Source organism: Myiozetetes cayanensis, unplaced genomic scaffold (genome assembly GCF_022539395.1).
Source record: "Myiozetetes cayanensis isolate MyiCay16 unplaced genomic scaffold, myiCay2020 scf1, whole genome shotgun sequence".
In the NCBI taxonomy this organism is placed as follows: domain Eukaryota; kingdom Metazoa; phylum Chordata; class Aves; order Passeriformes; family Tyrannidae; genus Myiozetetes; species Myiozetetes cayanensis.
This window is the reverse complement of record NW_026086604.1, coordinates 86,423,652-86,444,990: the sequence shown is the minus strand read 5'-3', so window position 1 is coordinate 86,444,990 and position 21,339 is coordinate 86,423,652. Positions and strand designations below refer to the sequence as shown.

The 21,339-nt window shown below is 37.9% G+C and overlaps 1 protein-coding gene across 15 annotated transcripts in view; it reads left to right on the top strand.

Annotated features, from left to right (window-relative positions):
* LOC126637487 (uncharacterized) overlaps positions 1-21,339 on the top strand; it is a 124,221-nt gene that overhangs the window by 49,307 nt on the left and 53,575 nt on the right. For 14 of the 15 annotated variants that reach the window (XR_007628426.1, XR_007628490.1, XR_007628487.1 and 11 more), the window contains 3 exons: positions 10,270-10,337; positions 13,193-13,316; positions 15,460-15,699. Coding sequence is in view for 10 of the 15 variants with exons in the window: in XM_050311052.1 (XP_050167009.1) it covers positions 10,270-10,337; positions 13,193-13,316; positions 15,460-15,699 (432 nt within the window). In the remaining 5 variants the exon portion in view is untranslated. The remainder of the gene's footprint in view (positions 1-10,269; positions 10,338-13,192; positions 13,317-15,459; positions 15,700-21,339) is intronic. The other variant, XM_050311501.1, reaches the window with a different exon arrangement.

The following is a 21,339-nucleotide window of genomic DNA, read 5'->3' as shown; positions in this document are numbered from 1 at the left end:
ATTAAGCAGATGTCCATGTTCTGTTAACAAACACATTAAAGAATATTAAATTTGGAAACCAGTGCTCCTTCGTAAGGCCTGCCATATAACTCTAAAGATTTCAAAAGTCCCAATGACATTTGCTTTCAGTAAAGAAAAATAAATTCTTTTGCAGGAAAATCATAACTTTGGGACTGTGTTTTGGTAGAAACTGAGCAGGTACAGCCACACCTGGGTATGCAGAGTGCCACAGAAAGCCATCTGTTATGAGACAATGAGGGGACCCAAGCTTATGGGCAGAACTTGATCATACAGAGTAGAGAAATATGCAAGGACATAATGCTGACTTAACATATTTGATTAAAGATGAGGTGCTCTCAGAACAGGAGACTGCTCAGGATGAAGCAAACACTGTTGATTGGGGTGAGACTGCACTTGATGGGCTTTTGGCAATATAATCTTTCTATACATTCATTTAAATGCAATGGAAAAATACCAACTCTAGGATTTTCAGCTTTTTCTGAACTTAGACAATAAAAGTGACTACTCAGTTTTATGTAGGTTTTCTCTGAAAAAAAAAATAAATAATTGGGTGGCTGAAAGGATCAGTACTGCCCGAGAATCAAGAATATCTGTTCCTGTTTGGCCACCCTCTTCCTGCAACTTGGTCAGTGTTCTTTACTAAGGGTAATTTGTTCCAAGACCCCATCGTTCTCTACAGGTTTCAGATGTTGCCCTCTGTGCAAGGCATAACACGTTGCAGAACTTGATTATCACAACTATATAATCAGTTTTGATCCATGACCTCAATGAGAATTACTCAAGGGCCTCTGAAAGTAAAGTGCAAGTTTTGCTCTTCAGTACCAGCAGTTGAGTTATAGTAGTAAGAAATGAGCTATTTGTTGCAGGTGGATAGTAATAAAATGTTGTCTTTCATCAAAAGATTTACCTTTTGGTTAAACAAAGGTTAATGCCTCAGGGTATTAGACCTAATACTCTTACAGGGTCATTATCATTAGCACTCTGACTCCTTGCCAAGTCACAGAGATCAATTTATACGATGATGGAGTGATCAGTTTTCCTTTGGTTAATGGTGGATAGCACATGGGTAAAATTTGGTACTATGTCAGATGATAAATTTTCTCTCCAATCACAAATTTAATCAGTGGGATCAGACCTCAGTGATAAAAAACACCAGTGCACATTTGCTTTCATGTTATACCCCATTGGATAATACTGTCATACAATCATATCATGGAATGGTTTGGGTTGGAAGGGATCTTAAAAATTGTTTATATCCTGATGGTACCTGCAGACCTCCCCTCATCAAAGCTGTAGTTTGATAAGCATTGTACAATCCCTTCTGATTGTTCTTCATGAGGATAATCCTTGTAAGAATGTATGCACCTAAGCACAATGCAGAGTTGAAGGTCACTTTTGAAGGTGACTTTTCCTCAGCCAAAACCTGACTACTTTTTGACATTTACCAATATTTTAAACAAGTGTCATATGCAAATGAGTTAGTTTTGTTTTGTTTTGTTTTGTTTTTTTTTTTTTTATTTGTTTGCTTGTTTTTTTTTTTTCCTGAGAATTACAGGTCAAGAATACAGAAGCTGGTAATGTTTCATTTACACCATGTCTTAGAAGTGGGTGACTTCATTTAAAGTAGGGTACCTCTACACTACACTCACTATTTGAGTGTCAAAGCATCTCTAAAATCAGCTAGTGTAATGGTTTCCATTTAATTTGTGTGATATAGTAGGAATTATGTGTATCTTCTTTAGCATCAAATTTTCTTTTGAAATCTATGATTAGCCTAAGTTCATCAAATCCATTATAGTTCTATCAGGCAGACATCTCTTGGACAGGTGAAAAAACTACATTTTATTGAAACCTGTGTTTGAGGAGAAAAAGCACAAGGTGAACTTCCTGAAGGTTGGGATATTGGCCTTCTGTTCCCTGGACTTCTGATGTTCTGCTCAGGGAGTGTCCATGGTCCTCATGTGTGTCAGCACCCATCCAGCAGATCCAAAGCCCAACAAAGATGCCAATATATGTAGCTAGGGGACTTCTCAACCCTCTAGGCTGGCAACTGGACATTTTTAAATATCTTTATTCTATCAGACTTGCTCCTGCATCCTCAGTAGGATCCTGGGAACCCTCCTAATTTCTAAGGTTCTTGGCTCATTGCTTCTGGACACTCAGATATAAATTTTTTTTTTTTTTAAAGAATTCTTTTTCCTTGGGGAGCATGGAAAGTACTGTCACTGTAAGCAGAACTCTGGAAAAGTTGTTTTATAGGTCTGTAAGTAATCTGTCACTGTGCTGCCACAATACCCACAATATTGAAATAGCTGCTCTTTTAAATTATAATTTCTTCTGATTGCTTTGTTGAGGGGTCATGTGGATTTTTAGTTAAGTAAATATTTAAAGGGAAGTAATGAAAAATCTTCTATATTTCTTGTGTTTTTCACTGAAAATGAGTTCACTTAGTTTTTACTGTGTTCTTTCACACTTTAAGATCAGAGGGGCAATTAAGCAACTGAAGTAATTCTTGATATTCTATTGAGCTGGAACAATGAATCCTACAGCTACTGTAAATGATGATACTGCATTTGCTGCTCCTTAAGGTAATCTGACTGGTCAGCTCTCTGGCTCATTATCCTAATAAAAACTCCAGTAAGGAAGTCCATTTCTATGGTTCAATAAACAGAAGCAATTGGAAAGATTCTTCAAAGAGAATCAGTGATTGCCAAATCATGATAAAGTTTAACTGACTTCATCAAGTACTGACCACCTGTTAAAAGAAGCAGAACTCAGATGAGGATTGTAAGGAAAGAGTGAGTATTACTGATGAATAGAGGCACAAACATGCAAAGAATAAATACACCCAAAACAAATTTTCAGTTGCTCATGTGTTCTCTAGAATTATTTTTTGCCCCTAGGGTTGTTCTATTTGTATTTTTAATACATTTGGAGCCAAACTGTAGTCACATCTGTAGCTAAGTCTAATGTTCGTTAGCTTTTATGAGAGGAGACTCTTTAGCAGCATTAAAAGACTGCAGAGATTTTGAGCTGCAGATAAAGGAATTGCTCTAAATGCTGGAACATTTTGCTTCTGCAGTCTTATAGTAGAGCTGAATTGGTTGAGTGGAACCTAAGCGGTATGGTACTTTTTACCTTTGCTTCATAGAACAGATTCATTCAGGTGGGGAAGAACCAGACCTCTGGAGGCTGTCCAGTCTAACTTCCTGCTCTTGAGGTCTATTGGGCTTTCCACGTATAATATGACTTTTTAAGGGCTTTGGAGTTGTCCATATCAGTTTGTTTAGGGGGAAACGTAACCAGGTCATCTGTAAGTTGAGAGATGTGGGAATACTGGAAAAAAAGAGTCCAACTGCTTTACATGCATGCTTATTTATTTAGTACAAAGGTGGAAAATCGTCACTGTTGTACAGCCTGCTAGCAACCTATTAGCACAGTTGTTTTTTCTCATTACTATGCCAGATCCTTAGACAAGATGTAGCTTTCAGGACTGAGTCATTATGATGAGAACATATACTACAGTTAATTTGTTCCCGTAGTATGATGTTATTATATAATTGCTCATACCAGCATTCAAATCAGAGAAGGATTTCCACTGAATATGTGAAAAAATTTCCACCTATACCTTTCAGCAGAAAGATGGAGCAGGATGTGGGTGAGCAGGAGGAGATCTATTCTCTACATAGAAAAATCATTAGGCATGGCAACTTATCGTTGCCACTGTTGTATTTAAGACAATCATATGGTAAACTGTACTTAAAGAGTTTTTTTTCCTCGCTGTAATTTTCATATACTAATTGTAAGTGAATGTCTCTTTTAATTATAAAGTATTCAAATGCGACTGCACACTTGAAACAGAAGATGTGAGAGCCAGTACAAACGGAAGTTATTGGATAAAGTTATGGTCTGTGCTTTTTGATTACAATTATAATAGAGACAAATTTGTGAGGCAATGTTTTATTGACAGTAAGGAAAAATAATAGGGACTCAGGAAGATGAAATAGACTGTAACCTCAAACCTGCACATGAGTTTTTTGGGGGGGCTGTAACAAGAAAATTAGTTGTTATGACTCAAGTTTTCCCTATCTTCAAAACAGACCTAAAACTGGACACCTACTTTGGGGAAGGCTAAGAGGATTAAAGGAGTAAAGTTTCGTGGAGGACTTTGAAAATAATAAAAACATTCTGTGCTGAAATTGACAAACATTTTTAAATTAAGGAAGAATGGGGGAAAACCACAAAAAAAGTCTCAGTATTTCCAATTAGTATTTCCTTTCAGTTTCCCTTCAATTGTTTGTGTCCTGATTTGTTGTCAGTATGCTGAAAGTAGAAAAAGATTGTTAAATGCTGAAGTTCATTACATGGCTTATCAACACTTTTTCAGTGTTAATGTAAACTATTCATTTTAGATCTATAGATTGGAATAGTTTGCTTGGGTATTCACTGACATTGCTTGTGCTACATGAGTTTATACTGGATGGAATGTGTTCCCTAATAAAAAGTGGTTAGTATCTTCTGTTATATCTTGTTAGCATATTTCATTATATCTTACTATTTAGGCTAAGATTACATGAAGCTTCTTAGTAGCTGGTGATTTCTAGGCTGATCTGGAGACATCTGAACTTGTGAAACTTTGACAGGCTAACACATTTTTGCTTAAAGTCTCTTTATCAATGGCAAATACCATTTCAGGGTTGCATATTTTCAGTTCTTGGCTATGGTTGTCAGACATCCTAATAAAGGGCTTTGCATACACTAAAAACACTCTCTAGATTGATAAGGACATTAAAGCTTCATGACCTTGAAGCTACACCTTCTCAACTGTGGAATAAGAAGCATCAGAACCTCGTGGTTCTGAAGAAGCTACAGGTGATGCCTCTGTAAACAGCACAACAGAAATGAGAAGAATGAGTTCTCTGTTTTGAGGCTGGAGACACAAAATCTTTGTTTTTCAGAAGTTGGGTAGCCATATGGCAAGACATCCCTTCAGAGTTTTCTCAATACATCTTAAGCAAAGTGCTTAAAATTCTTTTAATTTATTAGTTCTATCATCTTGGATCAAAATTCGGAATGAAGACACCTCTGAGTTTTGGGGAAATGTTTATCACACCCACTTTACAGCTGAGTCTAGCTTCCATATCTGTTCAAAATTAGTGTCTTTGGTATAAATGTCTTACAAAAGCATTCACCTTGGTAGCAGAATACTGCCTTCCTGTGTTGACTGCTATCTCAGTCTTCACTGCATTGTTAGTGCAATGCTTTACAAATTTATCAAAATGATCAGCCTATAATGTTGTCACTAAATCTATCTGTATTACTCAGTGTAATAAGGCTGTAGCATGACTAAAGTAAATCTCACTTTGTGTTCTGCAGTATCAAATTTAAAAGTGGGTTTGAGTTCTGTTATGAAATGCTCGATTGTCGAAGTTTTTAATTTTGTTCTTATGAATAGTAAATTAATTTTCTATTTGGAACAAAAGTCATAGGGGGATTTGCTTTGTTCCTTTTTCCTTCTCTTTAAAGAACATGTCTGAAAGTTTGTGGCACATATGTTGGCAGAGTGCACATCAATAATACTATCATGTGTCCAGGGTTTGGCACAATTTAACTTTGGGTTTGTGACCATCTCCATGATAAGATCACACAAATTCCAACAGTGCAGTTTTCAAAGCAGGCTTATCCAGCTATTGGAGTCTTTGCTTTCAATGAAGGGCACTCATTCCGCTTACCACTCAATGCCCCTCCTTCCCTATGGTCTCCCTGTAGTTAACATGAAGAGGATAAGGCTCTCAAAATTTCACTCTACTTGAAAAGCACATTAACTTTTCTTGCAATATTTTTTATCCTCATCTCAAATGGTTCTTCCTTTTTATTTATTTTGGGATATATGGTGCATTAGATATTGAAGTCACTGGGAGTGAATTTCCATGCAGCAGCCAGACTGTGAAGGAGGAGAACTAGGTGGCACCAGTGGGACTAGAGACGTGGGTTTTGTTTCTAGTTCTGTTGACCCTTTGCTTGGTAAGCTCGTGCTTATGATATCTGTAAAAATTGAGTGAACAGGATTTCCATCACTGAAAAATGTTTTAGAATGAAGAGATGGAAATTCTAGGTAAAAACTTTTATCTGGGTATCTTTTTACAGCTAAAAAGACAGCACTACCTTCACTGTGATGTACCAGTGTGGTATCTCAAGGAGTGGAATGAAAGGGAAGCACCAGGATCCTCCGTATGTGAGATCCCTGTGGGCAGTGGGAGACTACTGGTGGTGTCTCTGTGTTGCCTCTGCTGTACCCTGACCTGGTGAGAAGGACTTGTGGGGAGGTGGACCCCCGCAGCACTCCTTGTGATTTCGTCAGGGCCAGTGCTCCACTGGTTATTTCAAATTGCAATGGGGCAAGTACCTCACCAGAGGGTTGTAATACCGGTGCCAGGACTGACAAAAAAGGGGTGCGTGCATGTGTGTGTAGATGTTTTCCCTAAATACTCCACTTTTGCTAAATAATAGAAAACCAATTAGATTTTGTTTCAAAGCTTTGATGAATTTTGTGGCCTTTCTTTTAAGAGGAAAGCATGTGTTTGGGCGGAGTTTTGTTTAATTTTTTTTTTTCCAAATTGAAAAGTACTCTGCAACCAAGTCCTACCATTTGTGAAGTAGTTTCACACTGAAAATAGCAAGTCAGCACTGATTAATGGTATTCAGTCAGGTTCTTGCCTCTGTAGAAACCATACACACCGCTGTGTGTCTAGGCTGAGCCCAGATTGAAAGACCTTTTTCAAGTACTGGTCTTGATCATGCTCTTTGAAATCAGTAGATAGGACATTTGTGTAATTAGTCCTCAAGACAGTAGATGAAGAAACCGAGAAAGATGTGTGAAGAAGCTGGCTCACAGCGAAAGCAGCAGCTGAAATCAGGATGGAGAACAGGACAAATTGGTGCTGTGATTGAGCCCTTCTGCCTTCAAACAACGCCTTGCTTTTTCCAGTACCTCCCAGATGAGCTCTGAAGGATATCCAGTGGTTTGCAGATTTTAGCCACTTATTTTCTGAAGGGGCCCTCAGTGTCTATACAGACTTGAAGCTAAACCACATTTCATGCCTTCTTGTTGGGAACGCCCATTGTCAACAATGGGTTGTTGTTACAGTCTAGACAATGCTGGTGTCATGATGAGAAACAAGCGCTCCTCCATGTGTGCGATGGTATATGCCATTGAGAAAAAGCACTTGGTTTATTCCAGTAAATCTCTTATTCAAGGGATATTGCAGCAATGATTATTACACATTAAAAAAAAAATTATATGGGCTGCTCTGTTTTTGAAAACTTACACTTTTTTTCCTCTATTAAATTGCTTTCTGGTGATGGAAATGTCTGGGATTTTTTTTTTTCCTACTGCATCTACTTTCCTTTAGCTTGCACACCCCTGAGGTAATTAGTGTAGGTTAAAATTTACATAACTGACTTGGGGTTTTGCAAATAGGAAAGATGGAAATTTATTCAAGGTGGTGAATAATTCATTTAAAAGCAAGTTTCCTGTTTTTTTAATCATGTAGAAGATGTATTACAGACTCATAGAGGTTTTCTGAATAGAACCCTAAGCACTGAATTTCTTATATTTTTTTTCTTAGTATAGGTAAAGAAATATTAACCATGACTCATTGCACTTTTCCTGTTCAATAAGATTTGAATAAACTTAACAAATTTATTAGGTAGATGATAGAGCTTTTTAAAAATTATCATGACACACTGTGACAAATATTTTACTAGGATCCAGAAGAAATAGTTTTAAATCATACTCCCATTGCCACTTCAGAGGTAGAGATGGAAAACAGTTCAATTAATACAGATTCATATTTTCTTTTGAATATTCATTATTTAATTAAGATTAGGAAGATAAACAAGGGGATTGGACATCTGTGGGAGTCTGGTAACAAAATCAATTTTTCTTTAAAAAAAAACTTCTCTACTACTGGCTCAGTGTAAGCCTGAACTGGTAATGTCTGAATGAGGTTGCAATATTATGTCTACTTGATATTTTACATGAAGCAAATTTTTTATTTCATCTTATTTCTTGATATAAGTGGCTACCTTAAAAATTGCTTTCCCAGGCATCACCAAGAGTTGCATCCACGAGAAAAAATGTGAACCAAACTCTCCTCCCACTTTCTAAAATTTAGCTTCAACTGCCTCAGCCCCAAACTTGAAACCCCTTTCCATCTACCAGCAAACTTTGGAAACACCTGAAATCTTTCCATCAGTAGTTAAACTTTCATTAAACAGTCATTAAACTTTCTCAGAGATTTTGAGCTCTGTTGCTGGGTGTCAGGTCAAATGTCCCAACCATGGCAGCCTGCTGCCTACGTCTTGCAGTAGTGATGAGGGTGGTGGCCTTTGCTGCTCGGTCTTTGCTGCCACCAGGGTGAATTCCCTACACCTGAGAGAGCATAGGAATAACATGCCCTTGCTCTTGACATGTTTTCTGGTGACTGCAGCCCCCACTGGACTGTAGGACGTGTCACAAGGTGGGTCTGATGGCTCTAACCAGACAGCTACCAGCTACTACTGGAGCAGAAATCCAGAGTAGAGCCAACTCCCAGTCCTTCCTGGGAAAGTGGTGTAGGAGATGATTTACTAGGACTGGGGAAAGAAAATCAGTGCCAGCATTTGTGGAGATGGGAGAAGAATGGGTCCTGCTTCCTGATCCAGAGACTTTTAATGAATTTCAGCCAAATGCTGTAGAGGAGCTGGAGGTCTTGAATCCCACTAGCAGAGGAGCAGCGGTGAAGGAAGTATTGCCCATGACACAGCTGCCATGTGGAGAGCTGGAAGGTCTTGCTTTGAGCTAGTTTGGTCACATCACCTTTGTAATCATGTATGTGTGATGCCTGACCTGGAGGATTTATTGCATTCATCTCTGAGGATCTCTGCTGGGACTACCAACAAATCCCACTGTTGTTTAAGGCAACCATGATGTTTCTGCTTTAATTTTACAGGGGTGAATTAAAAGGGTTACTTTAAAAGCTACATACACAGGTTTTGTTGGTTTTGTCTGTCTTTACACTCTGACAATTTTAATTTTGGAAATAAGTAGGATGCTTTGCCTTAGTCTTCAGTAGAGATTCCCAAGTTTTCTTAAAACAGCCAGAAATTTGTAAAAACTTTAGAGGTTTGGAAGAAGGGAGAGACTTTAACAGCCAGATATGGAGTCTCCAAAGGGGAATTATTCTCCATCGACTATTACACTGTTTCCCTACCAAAATGATTTTTTGCCTTTGAGGCATGATGAGAGTGGAAGTGGAGCATAATTTTACACTGTTTAAATGACTGTATAGTGTATATGATAGGAAACCTTCTTATGTATTGGTAGTTCGTATTTATGTTTTGTGTCGGTCTCAGGGACATCAGCAGAAGAATTCAGACATGAGAAATGTTCTTGAATAACCAGCAAGATCTCCAAACACTGCAGATCAGGGAGAAGAATTTTGTTTTCATGAGTGTGCAGCCCTCTGTATGGTTATTGTTTTGAATTCTTGCACAGGGAACACAGTTTAAAAGGTGTGGATTCTCAATGGAATGACTTTTTGAGCTTGATGTGCAAGGGTAAAATAACTTCAGACCCTTCAGCTTCAAGCTAGAGATCTCAGAACTGTTGAGACAGTGGACTACTTACGTGAGTTAGCCTCCTACAGATTGCAACCTCCAAAAATGTCAGTCCTTCTTACCAAGCATTTAAAAACAAAGTTGGTGAGACAAGGCATCCAGATTTTTGAGTGAATTTAAAACCAGGCAAGTTGAGGGCTCTCTGGTCTATACCTAAAGCTGCTTTGTGTGTTGTATTTTGGTGTGCCTGTACAGACACACTTGCACATGCATAAATGTATGTATGCTTATGTATGACTATGTGATTAGGTGTTGCAAACATAAGGACTGTAGAACACTACCATGTACAAATATATATTATATGAGAAAAGCTTTTATAACAAGGTGAGAGCTCAGTATCTCTTGAAAATAATGCAGTAAATATGGAAAAAAGTTATGGAAAAAATAATGAAATAAAGTAAAAGTGGCTAGAATTCCTCATTGCTTCTGAAAACCTACAAACAGAAGACCTGAGTCAAAGCTTTGAAAAATTTCACATTTATGGCTTTTATTTCCATGTTTTTTCTGTACATTTGGAAACAAATTATGTTTGTTTGTTTGTTTGTTTGTTTGTTTTTAATTTTTCTTCTTGGCATATGGGACTTAAAGCACCACAAGGAAGTTTCTCACCACAAGAAACAAAAGTGGAGAGCCAGGATTCATGAATTCCTTCAAAGGTACATCAGATAAGAGCCACTTTATACTTCTGTCTAATGTGCTTTCCTTCTAAAGATCTTTCAGTGCTTCACAGATATTAATGAAAAGATCTTCTCCCAAACAAAAGACCTCAGGCATAGAAAAATTAAGCCTGTACATTTGAAAGAGGTCTCTGTTTTGGGTTACCTCCATTTTTGGATACTCATCTTGGGCTGTAATTTTTAAGTGCTACATACAGTGCACTTCAAAAGGTGACCAAATGTCTTTTCCCAGCATTTTTCATCTTTGCCATTGAATTACCCTTCAGAGAGTGAGAGAAATAGGAATTGGAGGAAAGTTTTTGCGACCAAGCTGTATATGACCTTCCGATAAATACATGCATCAAATTACTTGTAAAGAAATGAATGGAGGAAATAAATAACCTTCATGAATAGAGTAAAGGAAGCTATGTTCTGCTGTGACAGCTGATGAGCAGGCTGGTGAGCACAAAAGGGGTCTAACTTCACTGAATAAATTATTTTCTTCAATTTAATACCCAGCCAAAGAAAGGAAAGGAGAAAAATGGTGCAACTTTAAAAGAGATCAAATGCGGTTATTTAAATGTTTGATGTTCAGTAATGAAAACTGTTTACCTTCATAATTGTATATTAGCAGCTAATAAAGGCAATAGATACAGTAGTTTAAAAGTAATAAAATCAACAACAAAGTGTATTTAATTTTAAATTGAATTGCAAGCAAATGGGTGTCCTAATGAACCCCTGTGTCAATGCAACTCTAACCAAATTAAGTGAAATTATTTCTATCATGAGAAACTAAGTAAGTACGAAGTTCCAAACAACTTTTCTCCTTGAGAAGAATGCTTTAACATCTCCGATGTTTCAGGTCTATGAATTAGCTAGTGCCATTCATTCACCTTCTGTTACTTCCATTTAGGACAGCTAGACACAAGTGGACTTAACAGAAGCTCAAGGACAAAAGTTCAGAGGTGGTTGGCCTTGTGCTTCTTGTATTCAGTCCTTAGCACTGGAATATTGTCCTTATTTCTCATCGGTCCTGGCTTGGGCAAAATTTAAACAACAAAATAAAAATATATATAGGCAAGGTCTGAGTAGAATAGAAACTGATTTGTAGCAATGTGCCAGGATCTTGGAGACAGGAGTATCTGTTTCTGAAGAGGGGAATGTGTTACCTAACTAGCACATGCATGACTCTAGGATGCTTACTATGATTGCATAGTAAGGCTCTGTAATTTCCTTGATAAGAACTATGTTAATTTTTAAAAATGCAGAGTCTTCTCAGATCATCACCTAGCATGCAAAGGAGGAAAATGGGAATGAAAAAGGAGTGCTTGAGGAATGCTTCAGAAGCGCAGTCCAGGGAAAAGTTGGTTTTGAGTCTCGATTTTTTTTTTTTTTACCTGAGCACCAAGTTATAGCATTTTCTTTTGTGACTAAAAACTTCACTCAGTACATTGCTTGGCAAATTAAGAGAGCCTATTTTCTGATGCCTGTGTTGTATATACCCAAGCTAATCCTGCATTGCAACCTTACCTGATGCAGTGATTTCTCCTTGGCTCTATCTGACCCCTCTCAGTATGCTGCAGGCAGCTCCCTTGACCTGCAGCATGGCACATGGCTGGCCCTCAGCCATGAACAGCCTACTCAACCTCCAGCTTCTGAGAGCCACCATGTCCTTCTCTGTGCCTGCCCAACCTCCACTTGCAAGTGTGGCTGGAGCATTACCAGCACTGGTGTGACCAACTGACCCTCTCTGGCCTCTTAAAACACGTTGTGGAAGCAAGAGCTGATGTGTTTTGAAGCCAGCAGGACATCTAGAGATGTTTTTACTTAGGGTCAATAAGATTTAGATACTGATGCCCTGTAGGGACAGAGGAATTACTCATGGTTCTGTGTCTGTTGATGGGTGGGATGGGATTGCCAAACCATACATTTTTACAGTGCTTATTGTAAATGTCTTAGTTTTGCATTTGCTCCTGCTGTGTGCTGGAAAAATCATTTTCTCCATAGGGTACTGTGCCTTTTGTGTATCCTGTGCACTAAGCAGGGCAGCATTGGAAGTGCAGGGCTATTCTTGCACTATTTGCTGCCTTCTGTGTTGCTACACTGACCTCTCTTGAAAAAAACCACAAAAAAACCCAACAACTTTGAGTTGATATAATTACCCCCAAAACACTTTAAGTACACAAGAAGTTAACATATGAATGACAAGGAAGGTTTTGTGGTTCACGTATGGCTGAAAATTTGTGTATGTGCATGTATGCATATATATATGAGACAAATAATTTATATATTTAATTTTTTAGCTATAAAATACAATATTTTTGAAAATTTCTAAATTATATAAGATTATATATAAATTTATAAGGTTTTTTGGGTAGGACAAACAAACAAAAAAAGTAAGATTTTGTATACATAATTATTTTTTTTCCTGTGATTAAAGCAATCTTGATACCCCAAGGTATCAATGGTTTCCAAAAACCTGTCCAAGTTTATTGAAGTTGTCAATCAGTCCTCAAAGTGTCGGCAGAGGCAATGGCTTCCTACTTTATTCTCAACCTAGATTCTGAACCCCAATGCCAAACAGATCTGATTATAGACAGGCATTGAAACTTCAGGTTCCTTATGTCAACCCATGGAACAGACTGACAGATATTGGTCTTGTTATTTTTTTATGCTGCTTTTTGAAGCCTAGCCATTTCTCTGCTTTAGCACACTGTTGTTTCTCCTGGGTGCCCTGCAAGTCTTAGGATATGTTCAAGGAAAACATCAAACTGATGTATTTCCAACAAGTGCTTTCTGTATATGCCCTGTAGTTCATTTCTTTTCTGTTCTTCTTCCCATTCTAACTTCTGCAGACTGGGAAATCAGCCACTGAAAACAGAAGAGAACGGAGGTGAAGAAGAAATGGTAGCCAGCTTTGGTAACCTTGCAAGTGTGAATACTGGATTAAATGGAGCAGCAGCAGGACCTTGCAAGAAGGTGAGGTTCTCCATGAGTGCTTTTTTCTCTGATGTGAACTGTAAAATGACTTGGATCAACTGCAATGCTTTTTTCTTTTTCTCTTTTTTTTCTCTTTCTTTCTTTCTTTCTCTTTTCATAGTTTAAGAGGATAGAATTTAGCAGGTTTCAAAATATGCTTTCCAGCAAAAGTAACCATATGCTTAAAGAGAATGTCTAAAGCTATTAATGATGAATCATTTGGGCATGGCAAGAGTTCTTCAAAACAGTTTGTCAGCGCTGGCCAAGCAAAGTCTTTCAGCAGGAGATGAGACAGCTATGCCACCATGCAAATGAGACAGGCTTGAAATATGATGAATCTTCTATCTCCTTTTCCTACTCGACTGACACTCGCTTTGAGGAAGGTTGTAAATGCAAGAGAGATTGTGGTATAATTCCTCAGACTGGCGTTTCTGCCCCCCAGTCACTATTCGATTATCTTCCAAATTGCTGTGTTTCAGAGAGATAAAGATTTTTTATGGCTTGCTGACTTGAAACAACCAGAAGAGCCAGAAAAGAGATGGCTAACCGGCCATGCATAGTAATTCCATTGGTAAATGACAAAATCTTTGTTTGTATGACATTTCCAAAATTACTACAGAAGATGAATCTAAAATACAAAATGTCACATTTGGCATGCAAAACTATCACAATATATTTCAGTATAAAATTCATAGAGGCGTTTAATTTAGAATGTGTTTAATAACGAAGGCTGCCTGCATCAGTAATCCTGCCTTGAGGTTTAAAAAGATTGTCTTATTTATTCACATAATGTTAATTTTTTTTATATATGATTCAGAAATCAAAAATATTAAGGTTAAATCTTCATTGTTAATTAAGATTTTCTAATTAAGCTGAAAATAATTGTCATTCAGATTAGTTGTTAAGTATGGTTTGTGTTGAGAAACAAAAGAAGTTTAACAAATTCAGCTGTTTATTTAACTGCTTAATTTAATTCCAGAAGCTTTCTATCTATATGGAAATATGCTATCTCTTCCAAAATAAACCCAAGACAGGATTAAAGAAGAGATTATTAGCTACTGTAGGCTTAAACTGTGAGACCACTAAACCTAGTAGTTAAGGTAGCCATGTGATTCTGAAGTGTGGGTTCTTGTATCCAATTGCAATAAAAGAAGAAGACCTGTCACTAGCCTTTTCTCCAAATAACAGAAGAAATTGATTTCTTGGGGAAAAGAGGAGCTGCACTGCTGATTTTAAGCACTAAATACATAGTTATTGTAGAAACAATTTTATCCATTCAAGTCAACGCTGGAGCCTAACTGGGATTCCCTGTTGTGCGCCTGACCCTACATTTGGACAGCGCTGAAGTATCTTCTGAGGTAGTGGGACAGACCTTACGCCATTAGGTTGTGTAAGGATTGCACCGTTGTGTCTGTCCCCCACAGCCAAGCCCCACACTGAGAAGCTGAGCACACAAGGAAAGCACCAGAAAAGCTTTTCTAGTATACAGCATTCATTTCATACTAAACATTCTGTAACTCAGACAACATCTTGTCAACAGCTAGCAGCAGATGTTTCCTTTTGTCTGGACTTGGAGCAAAGGTGCCTGTAGGGAGCTGTTATTAAACTCAACACGTGTTGCGCTTTGATTACTATTTTTAAGAGAATCTGATTATATGATAATCAGAAGGTGAAAGGATAGTCTGCATCTTGCACAGCACTAATAGCTTTGGCAAGGCTAATAATTAGTATAAAAACATGGCCTGCCCTGTCTTTCACTCTGTGCCTGCAGCCTGCTCGTCACATCAAATATTGTGCTGTCTAGCAAAGCACACTATATTTTTGAAGGTATTGTCTTCCAGTTAATTCTGCCTTATTATTGCCAACTATTATCTTCTGGTGTCATACTTCACCGGCTCTACCTGTCCTCCAAGGATGCTCAACATTTTATGAGTAGTATTTGTACTGCTTTTTTCATCTGTCATCTCTATGACTTTTGACCTCCCTAATTGCAGATACTTGGCTAGCAATAAGTAATTGCAGGTTGAACAAGAAACTTGTTGTCTGTTTTTCAGTGGTTATTTTCTGGAAGAAATTTGTTCTTGCTAATTGTATGGTTAAAGTCAGCTCAGCCCAGGTCAGTAACTCGGAGCCTTCTCCCTAGGTTGACTACTCCAGGAAGCCTCAGTCAATAGAAATTCACTTCAAATGCCTGAGGGGAGTCAAAGATAAGGTCCCTAAAGGCCACTACACTCTCAAAGTTTCTGTTCTCAGCCGCTTAGGTGGTGACTTGCTGGAGAGGCCTGAACTGAAGGAGGAGCCTCAGGCCAGAACAACACAGCCTGTTACTCATGGTGGAAACTTCTACAACACTGAAATCTACTTTGGACAAAGTATCCAGACAGTAAGCAACACTTCATAAATATGCTCACTTTGCTTTGAAAGTTAAAACACATCCACTCTTTCTCCTTTAGGCTTATATATTTAATGCATTCCATCATGTTAATAATTTATTTAATATTTTAAGGTGCAATTTAGGAAGGTGCAATTTTTTTCCCCCAAGGTTAACCCTCATCACTCACTCTAAAAGTGCCAAATATATGCTACATCATACAGTGTTGTCAGCTAATTTTAAATTTTACTTTTATTCTCTCTTATCTATGCAGCTTGTCAGCTATGTAATTTGATTTCTGTAAAGTAGCTTTAGAATAATAAATGAACGAGTGGGTGTTTATAAACACATGAATGCCCAAATCCTTTTGTGAGTTTTTAGCTCCATTGACCCCCATTTGCCAAAAAAGCAGCATTTGGATTATTTTGGAAGGAGCCCAAACACTTGAGGCTCTATTCTGTCTTTTGCGACTGAGGCACACATATTTTCCTGCCTAAGCATGCTGTGCATGGCAGGATTGTTGTGTGTCAGTTGCTCACTGTTGTAGCTAATGCCTAGTGCTGGTTGAAACACTGGTCTCAGATAAACTCTCTGGCACATGAAAGCTTCTTTACGGTTTGAAAAACAATCTTCATCTCTCTCAGTGCGGTGGGGTTTTTTTTGTGTGTGTTATGAAGCATTGGTAGAATGGCGAGTCTTTTCTGCTTTCAATCGTTTATTTTCTGCTATGACCCCAATGGTAGTTTTCCTCCTCCATACCTTCTGTTGTCCAAAGTGCTGTGTAGGTACAGAACAGACAGGCAGTCCTTATCCCAAAGAGCTTTGAGATAAAGCAACTTTTATTTACGCCACTGATGCTTTCAGTTACTTGTAGATAGGTCGTTTCAGATGCTGGGTTTGTGATTTATAAAGTGCTACTAAGTCACATTTTCTGCTTTTTAGTTGTTTATCACCTGTATTAGATAATGAACAATGTCTGTAATACAACTATGGGTGTGAATCACATATATAGAGTGGGAAACTGTGAATGTGACTTTCACATGATGTTAAAATAAATACATGCATCTGTCAGAGAAATCACTGAGCTGTGATTCCTTCCTAGGCAGGATGTGTGCATCCAGGTTACTTTCCCTGGAGGTGAAGTATTGTCTTGAAGGAGAAGACTGGACAGTATGACTGAATGTTTCTCCTATGTTTTTGCCACTGTTTTGCATTTGTAAATTTGCTTTAAAGTTCTCTTGGGTCTCACAGGGAGCATTTGATTAGCCTCTTCACCAAACTTCATTTTTAGTCTAGTGAACCAGTGTGCAGGTCTCGGGCAAGTTCACTTAAAATACAGGACCAGGAGAAGCTGGATTAAATGACCTGATAATTCCCTGTCTTCGTTACTCTATAATGGACAACAAAAGTTAATGTTGTAATTTTAGCGAACCTTCTCCACTAGCTCATTTTGAAGACATAGGATGTATTGTACCCTGTATGATTCTACCTTTCTGCTCTTCCACCTTGGTATTGGTGCACAACCTTAAGATATGTTTCAGAAGAAACCTTTGGGGTCTGTGCTGAGATGAGGTAAATTTTAGGCTTCAGATGGTTAACATCTACCAGAAATCTTAGGGTAAGTAGTGAAGTCTTAATGGTGAGCTTCACATGAGCATCTGGTTTTGAACACAGCCTAATATACAACACTACTGCCCTGGGATATATTATGGGGTGGGAAATAGAAGTGCTCACAAATGCAGAATATGCTTTTGTTTTCATTGGTTAGAATAATGATAGGAGTTCAGTGTAAACATGGTGAAAATGAAGACATGCATGCTTGATATTGAAGGAAAGCTCAATTTTAACTAATATATTAGAGAAATTGTTCCAGAACACTACATCCTTCCAAAAATAATAACCCTGTCATGTCCGCAAAGTTGGTGTCAGCGTGGGTTACCTGCTGCGTACAGAAAGTGCTGGTCATGTAAGTTAGATCTGCCTCAGGGCTAGTCTGACTTGCACACCCGACCTTTCAAAAATGTTTTCTGTTCATTAATCAATGTTCTTTGCTCCAGCTTGCCAGTTTCCCTTCTTTCCGCTCCTTCATTGTCCTCCCTTTTAGTTTGTCAACCTACCTCCCCAATAACCTCTGACTACTTACTAGACAGTGGCTCCTAATAGCTTCAGTTGAATTTTATTTGTCTTTCAGTAAGGCCAGACAACCAAACGAGGAAATATTTTTTTTTTTCTTAAATTATGCTGAATGAAACCTGTATGAATGCTTTGGATTGTGATAAAATGCAATTGCTGTTTCAAGTGACTGTTTACCATTTTAGGCATAGCTACAAATGGCATGATCTGAAGGGAACTTTAGTTTTAGACTCATTATTTCTAGGATATTTGTACATATTTAGTTTATGCAAATGGACTTTAGGCTTTGATAGGTAAAGTCTGCGTGACTGCATCATCTTTACACTAGAAGGAGAATTTTACTGGTATAACTTCCTTATTTCTGTTTCATGGTGGCTAAGATCCTATTATAGATAAGACCTAAGTAGACAGTAAACACTTTTTTTTCCCAGTGTTTTTAAGGCAGTGTTTTATTCTGTAGGATTATGTTCAAGTGTTAGCAAGTCCAGATTACATTTTTCATCTTAATGATGACTTGAATAGCACAAATGAGTTCCAGTATGCAAAAGTTTAATTTTACACAGAAAAAGAAAGTATTTTGGGTTTTATCTTGCCAGCTTTTCTTAGTTAGTTCAGTAGACATTAAAAATATTAAATTGTTCTATGAAACAATTACAACAATAAGATAAACCCCACACTTTTCAGAGTCAAAATATTCATTGGCTTCAATGGAATAAAAGAATGTGGCAAAAAAGCTTCTCATCTTTTTAAAAAAATTGTTTCAGCTATAATTTCAATTATCAGGACCAAAATATTGTGTTGTACATTGCCAACTTTTTCTACAGGGAAGGAACCCTTAAGGAAGATGTTTTTATTTCCTCTTTTTTGCAACAAATTAAAAATATTTCCCAAACACTTTTCAGGAAAAAATATTACCTGTTAGAAAGTGAGTTTTTATTCAGGATGGGAAGTTCAGACAGGAAATTTTCAGCTGTTGTGAAGAGCACTACAAGCCAATGAGACTACCTGCAAGTGACATTTAAAAAGTATTCATTATGCTGTACAGTCACCTGGGAAGTCAGTCCAATATTGCTGAGCAGAAATAGGGACAATTTTGTCAGTATTGGGCTAACCCAAACTGCTTTTTAATCCTGGTCCAGTTGCACCCATTTGGCATCAGTCCTTATTCTGTGAGAGCCTTTCAAAACTGGCACTTTAGCAAAAAAAGTGTGAGGTCCAGAAGCATGTGAGCACTGGTGCTACACATTTTCCCCAATATGCCTGGAACTTGGGACAGTACTAAATCTGTTCATATGCGTGAAAAGACATCATTGCTGACAGCACAGTTCACAGAACTGAAGATTTTTGAAGAGTATATCAACTGGTTAATATTTATGTATCAGTGTGGCAAGGTACTAGCAATATTATAACAGTAGCTGGGCACCATTTTGTTTTACTTGAGGGAAATTCAATATGAATAAAACAGCAACTTTTCAAACATGACATTTAATCCACTCATGTAAATCATACCAGGAGATCTATTATTCATTATTAAAAGGGCACCATATTTTTATTACACTGAAAATGAAACACAAATGCTGTGAAAAATTTAGTGCCTTTTCCTGAAGTTTCAGGACACTTATCATGTAGTCATCTAGCAGGGGCTGACACTCATTTTAAAATATAGCTACAAAATTAATAAATTTGAACTCTTTTGCTTGGAAAAAGAGGATGTTCTATTTCACTGAATGAAATGGATTTATTTTTTATTTAAGGCTTCCTAAATACTTCTGATGGCAAAGTACTTTGGTAATGTTCACATTTGGATTCAGATATACAATGAATAAAGTTCATATCTTTGTTGTTATTAGTCATTTCCAGCATTTTCTTCCCTGAAGTGCATTTTGAAAACTACATCTATCAGAAACTGATTAACATGACCTAAGGTATTAATTCTTAAAATATGATGAAACAAACAGTTTCAAGGACATTATTTTCTGTATGTCAGCAGCTGTCTAAGGTCTGTGATGCTTTTAATAATTACAAAACAAGGTATCATTAACAAAAGTAGACCACAAACTTTCTGCTCCTCATGTGCTCCCCCTCTACCATTTATTTTATTATTGAGTGAAATGCTGGCATAAATGAAGAACATCTAGCTCTAGGACACATTTTTAGGACATAATATAAGAGTTTGATACAATATAAAAAAAAGATAATGCTTGGCAGTGCCAGAGGACTTTCAGAATGAGAGCCACTTATGTTTTCCCTGAATGCAAGTGTTTGTAGTTGGGATGATAAGATGCTACATGAACCTTTCAGTAAATTGAAGAACTAAGCTTATACAGATGCTTGTATTTATTGGAAGACTTCAGGTTTGATTCCCACCCCCCCCTCCCCCCCCCAGCAGGAACATGTACTTATTACTACTCCTATTTTATTTATCTGAGTTTGTTTGGGGTCTGGTCTTCAATTGCCATTTGCTAAATGTCTCTCTGCAACAGCTCCTCAAAATAGAGCAATTCTATTCTCAGAGCAATTCTATTCCAGCTGCGTCACACCCCTGTGCCACTGTGCCATCCTGGGGGATAGACCTCTGTGGTAAGCCACCAGCAGCCCTGGGACTGGTCACCACCTATACTGTGGGGCCACGGGCCCCATGCTGTTTGGACTGGCTGCTGTTCCTTCCATAGTGCTCTGCTCCCCAAGTGGACATGAGTCTGTCTTCTTGCTGTGCACACAGCAGAAAGCATCAGAAGGACCTGCTTTGGCCCAGTGCCATGTTTTGCTCATATCCTGTTCCATTCAAGAGCTGCAGCAAGGTAGTATCTCTGGAGACCTGTGCTGCCCATAGATGGACTTCCCAAATGTGGATGGCTCCATTTCCACCAATGTGTGAAGACTCTGAGGGATTCATTAAGTCTGGTGTGCTTTCATTTCAAAGCTATTACATATTAGAATCTATTGTGTCTACCTTATTTAGTATCATGTAATTGATTTACATATTCAAAAGGTCACTACTTATCCCAGGTTTTGTTTTTGGTAAATTGGAGTTATTTTTCATACGTTGTCTAGTCATTGTGCTCCAGTGAAGGAGTTCTTGGAAACACCTGCTGGAAGGTACTATGAATGCTCTGTCAGCTTATACCAATACATACTGCCCAAAAACCTCAGAAATGTGACCCCCTTTATAATGCATCATATCTGACTAGAGTAAGGTATGTAGTCTGCTTTGGAAAATCTAGCAGACATATGTTAAAAATCAGGAGTGTCTGGGGACAGCCTTTAATTCTGGACCACTCCATGTCTTATTCCCTAACTAATTGCAAATTATATCTGTAAGAGACCTTGACTTGAGTTGTAGGATACAATAGCTGTACAAAAGTCATATATTATCTGGGGCAAATCAACAGGAAGGCAGAATGCAGCCTCTGCCTGTATCCTTAACTCCGAGTGAACTCTAAACAACAGAGAACACCAAGTACAAGATAAATCCCTGCTCAAACAAAAAATTCAGTGATTGGAAAAAAGGAGCAGCTC